The sequence below is a fragment of the Anser anser genome (assembly GCF_964211835.1).
Source record: "Anser anser genome assembly, chromosome: 10".
NCBI lineage: Eukaryota > Metazoa > Chordata > Aves > Anseriformes > Anatidae > Anser > Anser anser.
Genome location: NC_139730.1, coordinates 18,805,897 through 18,821,045, shown reverse-complemented (window position 1 = coordinate 18,821,045; position 15,149 = coordinate 18,805,897). Strand labels below are relative to the sequence as shown.

The following is a 15,149-nucleotide window of genomic DNA, read 5'->3' as shown; positions in this document are numbered from 1 at the left end:
AGCTTAACCATTAGAATTAAATTCTGCATGTTGTTTTTCAAAGGCCACCAACCATTAACCTCTTGCTATTCTTACTGACCCCCCCCCCAAAAAAAAAAAAGTCTGTAATGGACTGAATTCTTGTCTGATTGTTTTTTCCAAAAGCTCTGTAACTTCTTTTTCATAGGCTCATCCTTTTCCCCTTTGTATCAATACCAATGTTAACATTAAGCACTTTCATTTTCTATATTGATATTTGTATTTTTTGCCTTCCACTAATCACATTTGTCCCGTATTTCATTTCATCACCATTTATCCCATTACATGGGATACATGTCTCGGTGCTCAAAGTTATCTCCAAGCATTTCTTCTGTTTTGCAACTAATACTTCTGCAGAAATCCTTCAACTATACAGACCCTCTGTGTTTAGTAACCTAAGTCCTTGTGATTTCTCCTGTGTATATCTCTTCATTAAAAGCATAGTCTATATAATTCAGGGTATATTATTGTTACTGTATAGACATCCAGATACACATATGTGACTGTATATGTGTTGCAGAGAGAGACAGAAATGTTAATGAACTAACCCCATCGAGGCCATCCAGATCTCTAACCCTTAGGCTCAATGCAGCTCAGAATGTTGCTTTTCTGATTCTTCCTCACAGGTGCAGGGTTCAGAGACTGCCAGGGAGGAAAATCAACGGTAGGGCATCATCATCTAGAAACGTGTGAAAGGAAAACAGCTGAATGAGCAGGTGAGTGGGAGTACAAACCACGTGTGAAAAGGGGAACGACCCAGTAGCTGACTGGGGGGGGAGAAATGTATCAAAATCAAACAGCGTGGGCGTGAGGGACAAAAATAATGGAAAGATTCAAAAACATAGCAGAGGACAAGGCTAAAAAGAGACAACAATCACAGAAAACTAAGAACAGAAAATGCACAGATGAGAGAGCACGAGTGCAGTAAATGGGGTAGGAGTGGAACAATTGCCATATTGAAAAGGTGATGACAGAATTATATGCAAGGCCAAAAAGCTTAAGGGGAAAGAGTTCTAATAACTATTTAGTACAATGATGGGTATAACGCCACCTCAGACCTTGTCACTTCTCCCTCACCCAAACTCTTGGGAGCCCAGCGATGCTGGGAGCCGCTTGATCCTTGGCCTCTGGTCAGGGAGCCAGTCACCCTATGCCCTTAGGCCGCAGGCTCTGCCACGGGGCTCCCGACACGGTGTGTGTGAGGAAATGGGCGACCAAGTACTTCAGCTTTCAGCCGCCTGGCAGCCAGGGCTGAAACGTGGCTGCCCACGCCTGCAACAGTGGCCCTAACGTGCTGCAACAGGGACTGCCCTTGCCCCCGGGACCCAACGGCACCAGAACAGACTTAACAAGGGCTACGGCCCGCGATGGGGACGAAAAAAACGCCGCGAGAGCGACAGCCTCTCCGCCCGGCGGCGGGGCCGGAGAAAGAGCGGCGCCCGCCGGTTGCCCGGGCGAGGGCGACGCCGCGCAGCAGCCGCCGCGCGAACAAAATGGCGGCGGGCGGCAAAAGCGGGGTCCGGCGGGGCGGCGGCCTGCCCGAAGTAAGGTGGCGGCTCGGGCGCGGGGCGACGAGCGGGGGCGGCGGGCAGGGCGAGGGGCAGGCGGCCGAGCTGGGCCCCGTCCCGTCCCCTGACTCATTTACGCTGCAGGTGCGGAGAGCGCCCGGAGGCCCCTCGCCGCCCGCTGGGAGCAGCGTGGTGAGCGGCGACCTGCTGGCCAAGGAGGCGGAGTACAAGTAAGGAGGCGGGGGGGCGGCGGTCTCTCAGCACCTCACCGTCACCCAGCTCGCTCACGTAGCGGGGCCTGCAGTTAATCCCCAGCATCGGAATCTCTCAACCACTTTTACCAAATGCACGGATGAGAGTACTAAAAGTGGGGTTGGAACTTTTTTTTTTTTTTCCTGCTGCAGTGCAGCTTTCCTACCGCCGTTTTGCACAGGAACATCAGGGTTGGCTGTGTGTTGCACTAGGCCTTAATTCAGTCATGGACATTAGATTTTTCTGCTTAAAATAATAATAAAAAAGATATTACTTTTAAGTTAGGAAGATCTAAGTGCTTAAGACTGTTTTAAAAAAGGCTTGAAGGTTCTGAAGCTTAAGAGAGACACAACGATCCTGAAAGGCAGCCCTAATTACAGACCAGAAAGCACCTTGCTGCCCTGGTGTAAAAGCACTCACACGCCTTCCTGTCAGTTCCCAGCTCCTTTAAGTGGTGAGGTGTGTGGTGATCCAGTGTCCCGTTACACTACGTGAAAAGCCATAAAGTGACACATGCAAAAACACGAACATATTTTAATCTAAGTATATGTATGGTGATACCTTTTAATTATATATTTATTTAATTGTATGTGACTTCTTACCCAGCCCCTGCTGCTAAGTACACTTAAGATAAGCATTATAAATAAAAACAAAAGTGTTGAGGAATTAAAGACGTAAATGTGTATTAAGCAATGACATAACAGAAAATAAGGGGCTCCCTTTCCCTCTCAGAATCATAGTCTAAACCTTACTGTTCAATATGTATATGGTGTTTTATTATAGATTTGATAGAAACCCAGGAAACTGTTGAATCAATTCGAATAATACCCTGAAGTATATTCGGTAGTTCATTTGTAGGAGTTATTAACATTTCGTTTAATTAAGACGGTTACTGTCATAATTACATTTATGTCTCAAATCTTTCAGAGAGTCATTGACAAGCATTTGTACTCTTTCAGGCGACTGAATGCAGAATTAGAAGCAAAAACAGAAAAACTTGTGCGTCAGGCTGAAGAAGTAATGGTGAGTAGGCTATGCAGACTGTTATATAATTTAGCCTTGGTTCACATGCACACAGGGTCAAGTTTTAGAAGAAATTATTTAGACCATGACAACTAAAGGTATTTTGGTTTCAAATTCAGTCTAAACTTTACTTCGTATTTTATTTTCCTTCAAAATTGTGAACGTCTACTAAAGACACATGCAGGAATAACTTTTGTGTAAGTTCATCAGGTGGGTAGATGTTCACACATGCACAGAGCACTTGCGCAGATTTATACATAAAAACATTTTACGATGTTTAAGTAAAGTCTCTGCGGATGTTTCCATGTCTTAAATAAAATGCTATTTTAGTATTTGAAAACCAGATAGTTCTGCAATAATCCTAGTGAAATAAGATCTATGTTGTTCAAGCTGAAAGAAATATAAAGAATAACAAATAGAAAATATGTAGTTAGTTAAAAGGAAGCTTTCTTAAAACAGAAAATTCTTCTGTTTGTTAGTAGTATCTTTTAAATTTGTTTTGGCTGTGTACCAATTTTTATATTAAAATTGGGCAAATTATGAAAAAGAGAGGGAGGTGGTCTGGTTTATACCCAAAACAGTTTAGAGAAGGTGCTCTGAAAATTAGAAATATTTATTATAATGTTGCACTTCAGAAAAGGCCTAGAACCCAAATTCTTAAATATTCTGGAAAGATACATGTAGTTTGTCTACTGTTGAAACTTCATTTTTGTGTCCTGTGAAAACATGCTCTCCTCTTGAGTTCTGATAAGCTGAGGCTAACTGCTTGGCATTTGAGCAGAAGCAGGTGAAACATCCAAAACAGCATCTAGTTTCTTCCCTTTAGAAAAACAGCAACAACAAAACCACTTTTTTCCCCTCCTCTAAATGCAGCAGTAGATCAGATATTCTTGGGACACTTAATATACCACATAGCACTGCCCGATTGCACAGATATAACAACAAAAGAAAAACAAGTCTAAGTTTAAAAAAGAAAAACTAAACAGGACAACTGCATTTAGTTTTTGGTTATGTTTTCTAACTGTAACTTAGAAACATAAGCTATCTGAACATTCAGTGTTAGATAGACTAAATTGTTTTCTTAAGTACATAAAGCATATTAGTGTCCAAATTATGGTTGTATTGCGTAAAATAAAACATTTATTTTTAAGGGTTACTCTGAAATAAAAAAAAAATGAAAATTTGTTTCACCTGCTCTGCATTTGCTTTTCCATTTCAGGAAAAAAAAATGAGAAAGGGTAACAGCATCTCAGATGATAAGTTGGGCAAATGTTTTATGGTAAAAAGGCAGTAATTACATGTTGTGGAACAGAAATAAATGCTTGGGGATATCAGTGGTATTTTAATTTCTAGCTATCTTTTCCTATGTTTGAAAAAATGTTTTCTATGGTAGACTAAAGTTTCCCTTTTTTCCATGGACTATAGTTGTGATCTGTGATTTAAGAATATATAATTTATCTTTAATGGTTTATATTGTCCTATTTTCTTTTTTTAAATAAAGAAAAGCCAACAGGAGACACTATCTAGACCAATTTCAGTACAAACTCAGTTACGTGAAGATGATGGACAGAGGTACGTGCTTTACAATTGTTGTGTATAATTCATGGGGAATCTTTGGCTCTGATGTGCACACCTTGACTTGCCCAATTCGTGCTCCAGTTTTGTCGTATTTTTGCAGTATACTGTATTAGTGGAGTCTGGATTTTATGCTATTTGAAATAACTGATACTAAACAACTATTTGTTGTGTTTTTAAGGAAGTCTTAATTTTGCTGAAATACTCTATTTAGGAGGCTAAGTAGCTCTGACATCGGTAAAACTGGGAGCAAAAGTAGCAGTTTTCTTTACAATACAAAATGGTAGACATTGAGCAGTAGATATTTTGTAACCAGCTCAGCTGATAAAACAAAGAAATGCTGGTTCTCTTCGTTCTAATTTAATTTGGCTTAAATGCTTGTGGGACATGAAGTGTGTGATTTTAAAGAAAAAAAAAAAAAAAAAACGAAGATAGACAAACCTTCCGCTGCCACCCTCTGGTATTTGGATATCATTGCACTTCTGAAGCCAACATACCTTTGGTCTGTATGAATTGGGCACAGTTGGGGGTTTTGGCCTATATGTTCAAATTTGTTACCTCTAGACTGGATACCTGACAATATTTACTTAGATGTTCAGGGGCGTTATTATTGACTCAGTTGTTCAAGGGATTGTATATTGATAACACACAAAGTGGGTGGATTTGAGATACTCTAATACGCAGTTTAATCAAAGATCTGAGCTGGCAGATTCCTAAAAAGATATAAGGGTCAGACTACAAGCTGTTTCAAATGTTAAGCTGCAGTTGGGAAATGGTTTTGAAGTAGTATATATGAAAGTCTTCTAGAGGTGATCAAGTAATTACTTTTGTGCAAAGTAAAAGTGAAAAAAAAAGTTTTCTATGACCATGAAAAAGCTTTTCAGTACACAAAAAAAGTATAACTACAATTCTGTGATGGAAGCCTGGCTACACCAGCAAAAAACTTCACTGCTATAATTACGATTATTCCTGATCCATTTTGAGGCTGTGTGTGTCAGTTGTGGAGGTGAGGAAGAAAACAAAAAACACACGTATTATCAGTATAGCTGTGCTTTGCAAATTTACTCTAGATCTTTCTTTAGTTTCGTGTTCTGCTGGATGGATTTTGACTACTTGACAGAAGATTTTTAGGAACTTCAAACCAGAGTTCAGTTATAGGGCTGTTGAACAAGGTAGTGTGATCAGAGGAATCAGCCTTACAAACAGAGTTAACAGCTATGATTGTATGCATTTGAAATAAATGGAAGTGCTGAAATAATTAGGAAAATGTTGGCAATTAGCACATCAGAGTAGCAGCTAATCTACCAATTACGTACGTAAATTAATAGGTCTTAAAACAACCACAGTCTGTGTTCTAGTAAACATTTATGTAAGAGAAGAATTGAAATCCCATGCTGTAGTGGAAAAAAAATAGAAATGTGTGCTAGGAATTGAGCACGCTGATTATCCATGAGTGAACATTGAGGCCATTCAATTAGATTAGCTCCAAGTATTTAATATATTTTTTTCCAAAATCATGCAAGCAAATATGCCACAAATCTAAAGGAAGCACTTAAGATAATTTTGAAACCAGTTTCATTGTTCGCTTTATGGAGGATGAACACTAACGTAACTGGAAAGAGGGGGAAACATTGAAGCAAAGAAGGAAATAGAATCAGAAAAAAAAGACAGGTTAAGTGCAAAAAAAATAGTAAGAAACGTTAAAAAGAAAAGGCAAAAATATTTAGGCTGCTCTCTAAGTCAGCGTGTATTTTAAAATAAGTGACTCAGGATTTTATAGCTTAATATTTGCAGAGAAACTCGAATAAAATGGAGACAAAGCCGCTCCAGTGACCCTGCATTGAAATCAGCTTTTGTTTACACTTTCACTCTTCAGCGCATTGCCAGGCTCATGGCGCTGGGATCTGTATGCGCATGGGCAGGCATGCTATACGCTTGGAATAGGATTAGCAAACACAAAGGGTTTGCTCATGCACCTCGTATTTACATGCTGAGACGGAATTGTTAAACATTATCTTCTGTTTCAGTGTCACCGCAATCTTCTGGCTATTTACTTGTATACCTTTTCAGGTTTTAAACATTAATTTCACTTACCAACTATAGAACTATATTACGAGTTCTTAAAAATGCATTGTCATATGTGTGCAAAAAGAAAAAAAAAGTTAAATGACTTTGAGGAATTCAGTGAACAATGAGGTTTTTGTTTTACATTTTTGTCTTGTGAAGGCAGCCATGAGGCAGTAGAAGTGGTAGGATCAAATTAGTCTATGGATGGAAAGAAGAATATTGTTTTCTTCAGCATCAAGTGCTGGATTTTCATATTTTTCAGAATAATATGCAACTTATTTCTGTGGCAGAAAATCCTCACCTTCTGCACGCTCCTGAAACTAGCCAATAGGAGGGAAGCATGAGGAAAATAGGGTAAACAGACAAAAACTAATCATCTTATTCTTGAAGTCTGTTGCCAACCGCACAGATGATTTTTTTGATTAATCTGGAGCTTTGTGCAGATAATTCTTGCTGACGAATGTTGGGTGTCTAAGATTTTTAAAGACAAGCTGTAAATATTTGCTCAAATCTGCTGAGCCAAATCATTGAGGTGACTTGATGTGCCTAGATTTTAAATTTTGTTACATATATTTTTATTTATCTTTTTATAAGCTTGCATGTTAATTGAATAGCTAGAAGTTTTAAAAGGTGGTTAAAAAGTCATCTTTCAGTACATTAATACAGATCTACAGAACTCAGATTCTAAAAATAAATTATATGTATGACAAGGAACTTGGAAGTTTATGGTGTGCTAATACTTTCATCTTGCTTCCAAGAGATTTTAAAATATCATTTAACCTGAAGTTTAGTTGCTAAGAAGTATATGTTTCCAGCCAAATAAGCAGATAAGAAAGCTGCTCTTTCATTCCTGGTTTTTATCGGTAAAATGGATACAGTATTTGTAATATGCATTTCAGACAAAATTCTGAGGCTTTTTTTTTTGTCTAAATTGCTCCCATTTCTTATTCACTTGACAGTCCCTGTCAATTGACTTAACAACAGTCAATCTAAGCATACCATAGCACTCTCTCCTAGGACGTAGAGGATACTGGTTTATATCATCATTTTCTTCGCTTTAATTCAGAGGCTTGAATGTCAGGTAAGTGTAAGAGTCACTGAACTGTTGGTGATCTTTGGTAATGGTTTGTCAGTCCAGCTGTTGAAGCTGTTAACGCTCCACATGCTGGCAAAGTACTCCCTCGTGCAGGGAATCATGGATCAAATAACCCGGTGTTTGCTGCAGTCACCTGAACGGCAAGAGATGAGATTCAGATTGCAGTACATAAATAAACTGTTACGTTGGAGACCATATTAGAATAAATGTCTTAGGCTCACCAGGTGATTTATGTAGCAAATGAGACAGAATGGAATGACAGAATGTGAGTGAACTGATGATTGAACTTGGTATATGTTCCTATATATTGCTGATTGTAGATATATAAAACATTACTCTCCTGATTCAGATGGTAGTGGATTTTTATCCTAAAATGTTTTTTTATACGCATTCAGTGAATTTTATTTTTTTTTGTTCCTGCAGAGATCCACTCTTCGAAGTTTCGTGTCTTAAACACTCACATACCAAGGTATCAATGTCAAAATTATCCTGGTTAATTTCTCTTCCACGTATTAGTTCAGTTTTTGAGATTGTGCAACACAGGGGACTTACATGGGCGGGAAGCCTAAGAAAAATGATGTTCAAACCTGAGTGCTACAGGGACAGGTGGACCAGCATTTCCAGTATTTTTTTTCCACAGTGCCACTTGTAGCTAGGTGGACTTCTACCACATTTAATTTCTTTAAGTTTCTCTTCTGTAAAGCTTACCTGTCACTTCATAGAAGTGTTCAATGCTTTGAACATCAATTTAACAATTTTAAGTGCAAAATATTAGAACATAATTCATTTCTTTCTTGCTCAGTATAGTATTAAAGGCAGTGCTGCAGTCTTCTAGTTGTACTAATAAACTAGTAGTCAAAATAACTTAATAAAGCAAGGAAAATATAATGTAAAAAGGGGATTGAGATTAGGAACTAACTGTAAAAACTCAAAAGCCTCCAATTTACATTGAGTCTTTTAGGAGATGAGCTAAAGTTTCCAAAACATTGTTTTCAATCATTTATCAGAATACAGTAGAGAAGACTAATTTTGGAAGATTATTTGCTTGGATGAAAGTAAGAAAATATTGTTAATATTTTTTTTTTCTACAGGGAATTTATAAGATTAAAATAACACTTCTAAAAAAAACATTTTTGAAAGCACGATAAGCATTGTTCAAAGAAATGCAGTCTGTTGACAAATAGTATCTCAATAATATTTGAAAGCCCTGCTTATGCATTAATTTATTATGAGTATCTCTGAAAGAGGTCCCACAAGCAAGTAACTATTGGATGTGTTATAATTTGGGCATATGGACATAAAACATACAAGATAAGCACTAGTACAAATAAAGCTGAAGAGATTTGGTGCTCTCCTGAGATTCTGAGGCTTTGGAAATCATTCAAATTCAAGGATACTTTCCTATATGAAAAAGGAGGGGAAAACAAACAAAAACATACTAGCAAGTAGTAATTTCTAACTGATAAAAGTCACTGCTTTCTGGAAAATTTTGTAGCCACTAAACAAGAAGAAATGTGTTTCTGTGCCCATAGCTGAGAATAGACCATATTCTGGAAGTAAGGGGAAAAGAACAACTTCAAGGTATAGTATGTATCTCTTTTTTTTTGCTTATAACAAAATATTTTAGTTGCTGTTTTTGTCTTGCAGGTTATTTTTATTCATATATGCTGCTGTGTATAGATTTATCACACAAAGGCACCAAACTATTTCCTCTGTAGTCATCTCCACCTTGTAGCTGTCTCTGTTTACTTGCATGGAGCACCTGAAATCATTCCCAAACAGCTGATTATGACAAACTGTTGCTTTCTGCTCAAGCACTTCTCAAGGCTAACAGTTAAGCTGTTAACTCCTTCAGCGAAAGGATGCCTAATGAGCACGCCTGTGGGAGATAGGTCTGGGGCAACTGGAGAGAGCACACTTTGGTGCTGCAGGCTGATTTGTGATCAGACACATGATGCTATCTAGGGTCTTTGTTATTTTTGTGAATCTTGAGCTTACAGGACAAGAGAGTTGGTAAGCTCTCAGGGGCTTTCACCAAGTGCTGAAAAGCTTCAGCTCTGTAGACAGCAAATTTGAGGTCATATAACCAAAAATTCAAGGTCTGGACAAAAGAAGAGTAGAAAAGTCATGGCAGAAATCTTGGGGGCGAATGAAAGCTGTTACAAGGGAAAATACAGACTTAGAGAAGATAGCAAAATAGGATGAAACCTGTCTGCAAGATTGCACAACATTAAATTAGCACAGGCCAGAATTATCTTCTAGGATTTAGAAGTCACTTGTGGATCATTTGTACCTCTTTGGCTCAGGTGAGGCTTACATGATGGCACCATCTCATGAGATTTAGAGACTGAGCTGTGCAGGTAGAGAACCTTTAAGATGAACGCAAAGTTGTGGGAGAAGTGAACTGGCATGAGTTTTGAGGCTGCAGTGGAATAAGGATACATTTGAGTAAGAGTTAGGAGCTTCAGATGATGTGGGAGCTAATGTCATTGTTTTATAAAAGAAAGCTGAGGAGATAGCCTTTGTAGCAGCTGTGTCATGTATGTTGCATTCATCAATGTCGTTAAAGGCTCTGGTATGCAACTATAAGGATTAACAAAGTTTCCTACCCAGGTATAATGATATATAAGTTGTGGCAGTAAGGTGGGAATGTAGGTAGAGAGAACGAAGTTGGAGAAGTTAACAGCGTGGGGAAGATATAGTCAAATTTAAGGCTGAAGATAGTAGTTTAGTCCAAAAGAACGTTCTTCTGTTTCTTTCTTTTACCCTGATTTAGTTTTGAAATTGTCAGATGAGAAAAATACCACACTAAAAGCTTAGCAGAAAGTGGTATTGTTTCTCTGCCCCCCTATGGTATAATACATGAACTGATGTAATTATGTGGAATACGATAAAGGTATTTTACATAATGAAAATGGCAAGTTGCCATTGATGCATTTTAGTGTGAAAGAAAGCAACAAAGTTGTTTTAGGTATAGCAAATACTATATTTTTGTTTTTTTTTTTAATTATAAATTTAACATCTAGGGTTTTTTTTTTTTTTAGTACAGAAATAAGAAATCTGGAAGCACAAAATGCTGGTCATGTTGCAGTACTGGAGGATTGCATAGATTTTTCTTTAGCAAAAACAGTAAGTGAAATTGAAGGAAAACTAGACAAAGGATGCTTGCCGGATTGTCTAGATGATGACATTATTCCAAACATTGGAAATGAAATCGGAGCAGGTAGGTTTCTTCATATGGTTGCATACTTTATTCTTACTTCCTGACTGTTAGTAATGGTTTCTCCGGGGGGGGGGGGGGAGAAAACTAGACATTATAGGGAAAGTTCTAAAGTCCTTAATTTTTATTATGGTAAAACAAAAAGAAGGTTTGTCTTCTCATACAGTCCTAAAGAAAAATGAGATCACATAGGAATAATCACGGGGAAAAAGTGATTTATTTTTTTTTATCCTCATCTCCTCCTTTCTGAGTTGACATTTGAATGTTTACATACGTTGATTTGTGGCTACAACTTGATTCATTTCACTCAGGAAATGAAAATACATGATGCTATGATGCTAAACTTGTGTTTCCAAAAAGATGAACTTCAGTCCTTTGCACAGATTGTGGTGCTTGTTTGTCCTAGAAATAGAGTAGGAAAGGGGAATTGCAGCATTTACTTTAGCCAATGAAGCTGAAGGCATGTTGCACATTTATCTTCTTGGCTCTAGTGTGATAAAAGCAGGCTTATGTAGTTTCTTATAATGCTAAAGTAAGCATGAAGTCAGAGATTCACTGCAGTAGTAAAAAAAAAAAAAATATATATATATATAAAACATCGAAAACAAAAACCCCTTCATGTAATCTAATAGCTGGGTATCAACAAGCATGCCAACACAAATAGCTTGATTTCTAACCCCATGTAATTCTGTGCAAGTCTTACTTTAATAAGTCTCCCAAAAGAGATCCTCAAAGCTTTCTTTTAAACAGTTCTTATTCCTGAGGTAAAAAGAAATTGCTTTGGATTGCATTGAAAGCTTACACCATGTAAATTCAAGGTAACTCAAGGAGAATTGTTACTGGTGTCTAATAATCAGGGCCTGTAGACCAAGAGCATGTACTTGAGCATTGAGGATTGTTTCTTTTACTTCAATGATGAAGCGAAATGAAAACACTCTGGATTGATTTTTTTGCCCCTGAAGGTTGTCATTGCTTATTTAGAATACCCTGATACATCTTAGACAATGTTAATGAGGTTTACTATTGTGTGTTCTTAATGACGCAGAGCTGCCGAAGACAGAAGGGAAGTTGTCTAGAAGTCTATGGGCTAATAACTCAGTAAAAGAGGAGACAGAAATTACAGAAACAACCAATTTCTGCAGGCTGTGGTGTAGTCCTAGAGTGATCTATTGTGAGCTTACGTTGTTCAATATACAGAAAAATAATCTGTAAAAAAGATGAATCATAGCATGTAAAGAACTTGTGTATGAATGATTTTAGGATAGTGAGAACTGACATGGAAATCTTGCTGGAGAAGCTCACGCTACTGAGTGAGGTGATAGAAAGGAAGTTTATATTGGGCATTAAAGAGCACAATATAATATTGATTGAAGATACATTAAAGTATACCTACTTCTCAATGGGACTTAAGTGTAGTTATTAGTAATTAAGACAACTCCAGAAGCATAAACTGATTGTTCACAGTGGAAACAACCAAGCGTGTGTTAAAAATGGATAAGAAGATAACAGAAAACAAGATACTGTACTGGTATCGTTGTGCACTATATAGCTGATGCTATCCCATCTGCAGTATGACACATGGTTTTACACACCCCATCTCAGAACCAGAATGCAGATCTAGGAAGGACACAGGACTGAGTATATAGTAACAATCACAAGCATAGAACAGCTTGAATTTGAATCTTCAATGTGAAAACAAAATGTTTGAGGGAATTATAAAAAATTCTGTAATGGAATCGCTAATGGTGAATGGAAAGCTGACTTTCTGCAATAGAAATGCTAGGCAATGCCACATTAAAATGAATTTAAAGCAAGCTAAACAAAGTGCTTTTTCTGCATCATACATAGATAAATTAGTTAACCCATTACCATAGGACATCGTGAATACCAAAATGTAGTATGTCTTAAGAAGAAAAAGAGTAATATAGAAGTATGTGAAAGAGAATTCAACTTGATGGCTTCAGTGCGGTCTCCAGCTCAGGAAATGCATAGCTACTACTTACCAGAAGCTATTGAGTTCGTAATGAAAGGGAAAAAGTCAGTTAGTATTTTATTTTCCTATGGTGTTCTCCTAAATCCTACTTATTACTGGCATCTGCAGATTTACAACTTAAGCTGCAATAAACCATTGATAAGGGAGGGTGGGTGAAACAAAGAATTCCTATTACAGCAAATCAGTAAATGTAGCCATCTGTGCGTTTACTTTCAGCTCCAGGTACTCCTCCTCCAATTTATTCTTTTTCCCTTGTACCTATTGTGAATAACGGTAATTCCTATGTTGTTCGCTTGATCCTCATATTGTTACCACGCTTCATGCATGTGGAAGTTCAGAGGGAGTTCTTGTGAATGATCTGGGGAAGAGTGAGCAATGGGGATTAGAAGAACACATTCTTTTCACATTTGGCTTGCTTTTTCATTATGGTAGTGTATTTCTTAGCTGTCCAAGAGCAATAAAGTACTGCCTTTGTAAAAAATAAAAGTAATAAAATAAAAAAAAATAGGTTCGATTTTAAACTACTAATTGAATATTGTTAGCAGTGTTCTTAAAGTACACTAGTGTGTAGGAGGGGTATTAATCTATTAGGAGGGTTTTGGAGTCTACATGTAATTCCTTGTTGTCAGCAGCATGAAATTACTTTGGGTGTAACTACACAAATTACAGCTACAGATTGATTGCAACGTAGACATGCCCTACAATGTAGTTTCCTTGATTTCAAACTCAAAACATGCTGTAACGTATAGTATGACAAAAGCTTCCAGTAATTTTCTATTTTGAGAAGAGACTCTTGCAGTTTAAAGATGCTGTGTTCAGTTATTAAAAAGAAAAATCTATCTAAAGCTACTCTAAGAATGAGAAACTTGCAACATTTGTCTATAAACCTTACTTTTAACTTGCCTGTTTCTCTTAATAAACAGTCAATATTGTGTGTTTTTAAAAACAAGATGATGAAACTGAATTGTTCTTATGTTGGTCTTGCCTCTTCTCTGCATTGAGTCATGAGTACTTGTGGATATTAAATAATTAATTTTTATGTTCACAGAAGCTCAAATCAGGTTTCTTAAGGCCAAGCTACGTGTTATGCAGGAAGAGCTGGACAGCTTAGTGAGTGAATGCAGGAAAAAGGTAAGATCTGAGTTTTCTTATCTGTAGAAATAGAGTACATCCCCCTTTTACAAATAATCAGAATAGAATCCCTTCACCTTTATTTAGGCTTTCTATTGTTTTTCGTTTTTTTCTCTTCAGTTAGTAAAGAACTAAGGTTCTATTAAAAAAAAAAAAAAAGAATCAAGAATAGTAATTTCTGTATAAACATGATCTTAAACTATAAGCTTTTAAAGCATACGTCATGAAAAAGAATTTGAGACAGGAATGAATGATAGGTACTGAAGATGTGCCCCAGCTGTAGGGACACTGTGGTGCTGCAGTGTCCTATGCATCACTGTGGGGAAGGAGAACACTATCAGCGTGAGGAGGAGTCAAAATACAGATCTGTGATATACAGAGGGAAGATGAGTGGTGCCCAGAGATAGAGATATGCCCCTTCCATAGAAGGAGAGGGATGGAATGAGAAGTCAATTAAGTTTGTGAAATTTAGTCAGGTGCGGTACTCTGGGGGTCCTTGGTAGAAAAAAAATGTGCAAACAGCTCAGCTGTGATCCACTTTAAGTGGAATATTGTAATCAAAATGGAAATCAGGCTTCCCCATTCTCAGGACGCCATTCTTACTTGCTGTGAAGGACTGCATTTGGGACTACGTATTTAGTGAATCAGGTTATGAATGTAAGGAAGGGGGGGACTGTACTGATATCTTTCTGCTACAGCGTACTACAAAAGAGTTTTTTTGATCTACACGGTCTGCCAATATACTTTCAGGTGATGCTCAGAACACCTCTAGAAATGTAAAAGCCGAAATAGTTTGTCTGTCTGCCAGAGGGATTGCCTCTTTTTCATGCGTTTGGAACCAAGCAAGGATTTTGAACTAACTTTCCATTTTTTTACAATTACATTATTGTTGACTGTGGTCTCTTCAGAATGTTTTTTCTCCCTTTTCCCCAGGCCCAAATTTGATGATGACATTCAGAACATATGACAAACCACCCATGTTTTTTCTCTCAAGGTTTTGATTGAGAGTTAAGAAGCAGGACGATATTAAAAATTGTTTTGGAGATAGGTACCTAGAGAAAATCTGTAGAAGGAATTAGATTTTGATATTTTATATATGTACTTGATACCGTATTTAATATTTATCAATGTGGTTACTTCTGCATTTCTGTATATCTATGCTGTGATCAGAAGAAGGCCGTAACATCAGATTTTCAAGACACTTTCACTTTCAGATTAAATATCATTTTGTCAGTAGCTATAGAACATCATCATTCCATGACAAAA

General features: G+C 37.4%; 1 protein-coding gene across 2 annotated transcripts in view; it reads left to right on the top strand.

Annotated features, from left to right (window-relative positions):
- The first annotated feature begins 783 nt into the window (after positions 1–783).
- The window catches only part of TEX9 (testis expressed 9), a 41,789-nt gene continuing 27,423 nt past the window's right edge, over positions 784–15,149 (top strand). Inside the window, exons 1-8 of one of the 2 annotated variants that reach the window (XM_083849994.1) lie at positions 784–1,562; positions 1,671–1,756; positions 2,738–2,801; positions 4,303–4,373; positions 7,963–8,008; positions 9,035–9,120; positions 10,584–10,762; positions 13,801–13,883. In XM_083849994.1, coding sequence (XP_083706120.1) covers positions 1,386–1,562; positions 1,671–1,756; positions 2,738–2,801; positions 4,303–4,373; positions 7,963–8,008; positions 9,035–9,120; positions 10,584–10,762; positions 13,801–13,883 — 792 coding nt within the window. In that variant the 5' untranslated portion in view covers positions 784–1,385. The remainder of the gene's footprint in view (positions 1,563–1,670; positions 1,757–2,737; positions 2,802–4,302; positions 4,374–7,962; positions 8,009–9,034; positions 9,121–10,583; positions 10,763–13,800; positions 13,884–15,149) is intronic. The other variant, XM_083849995.1, reaches the window with a different exon arrangement.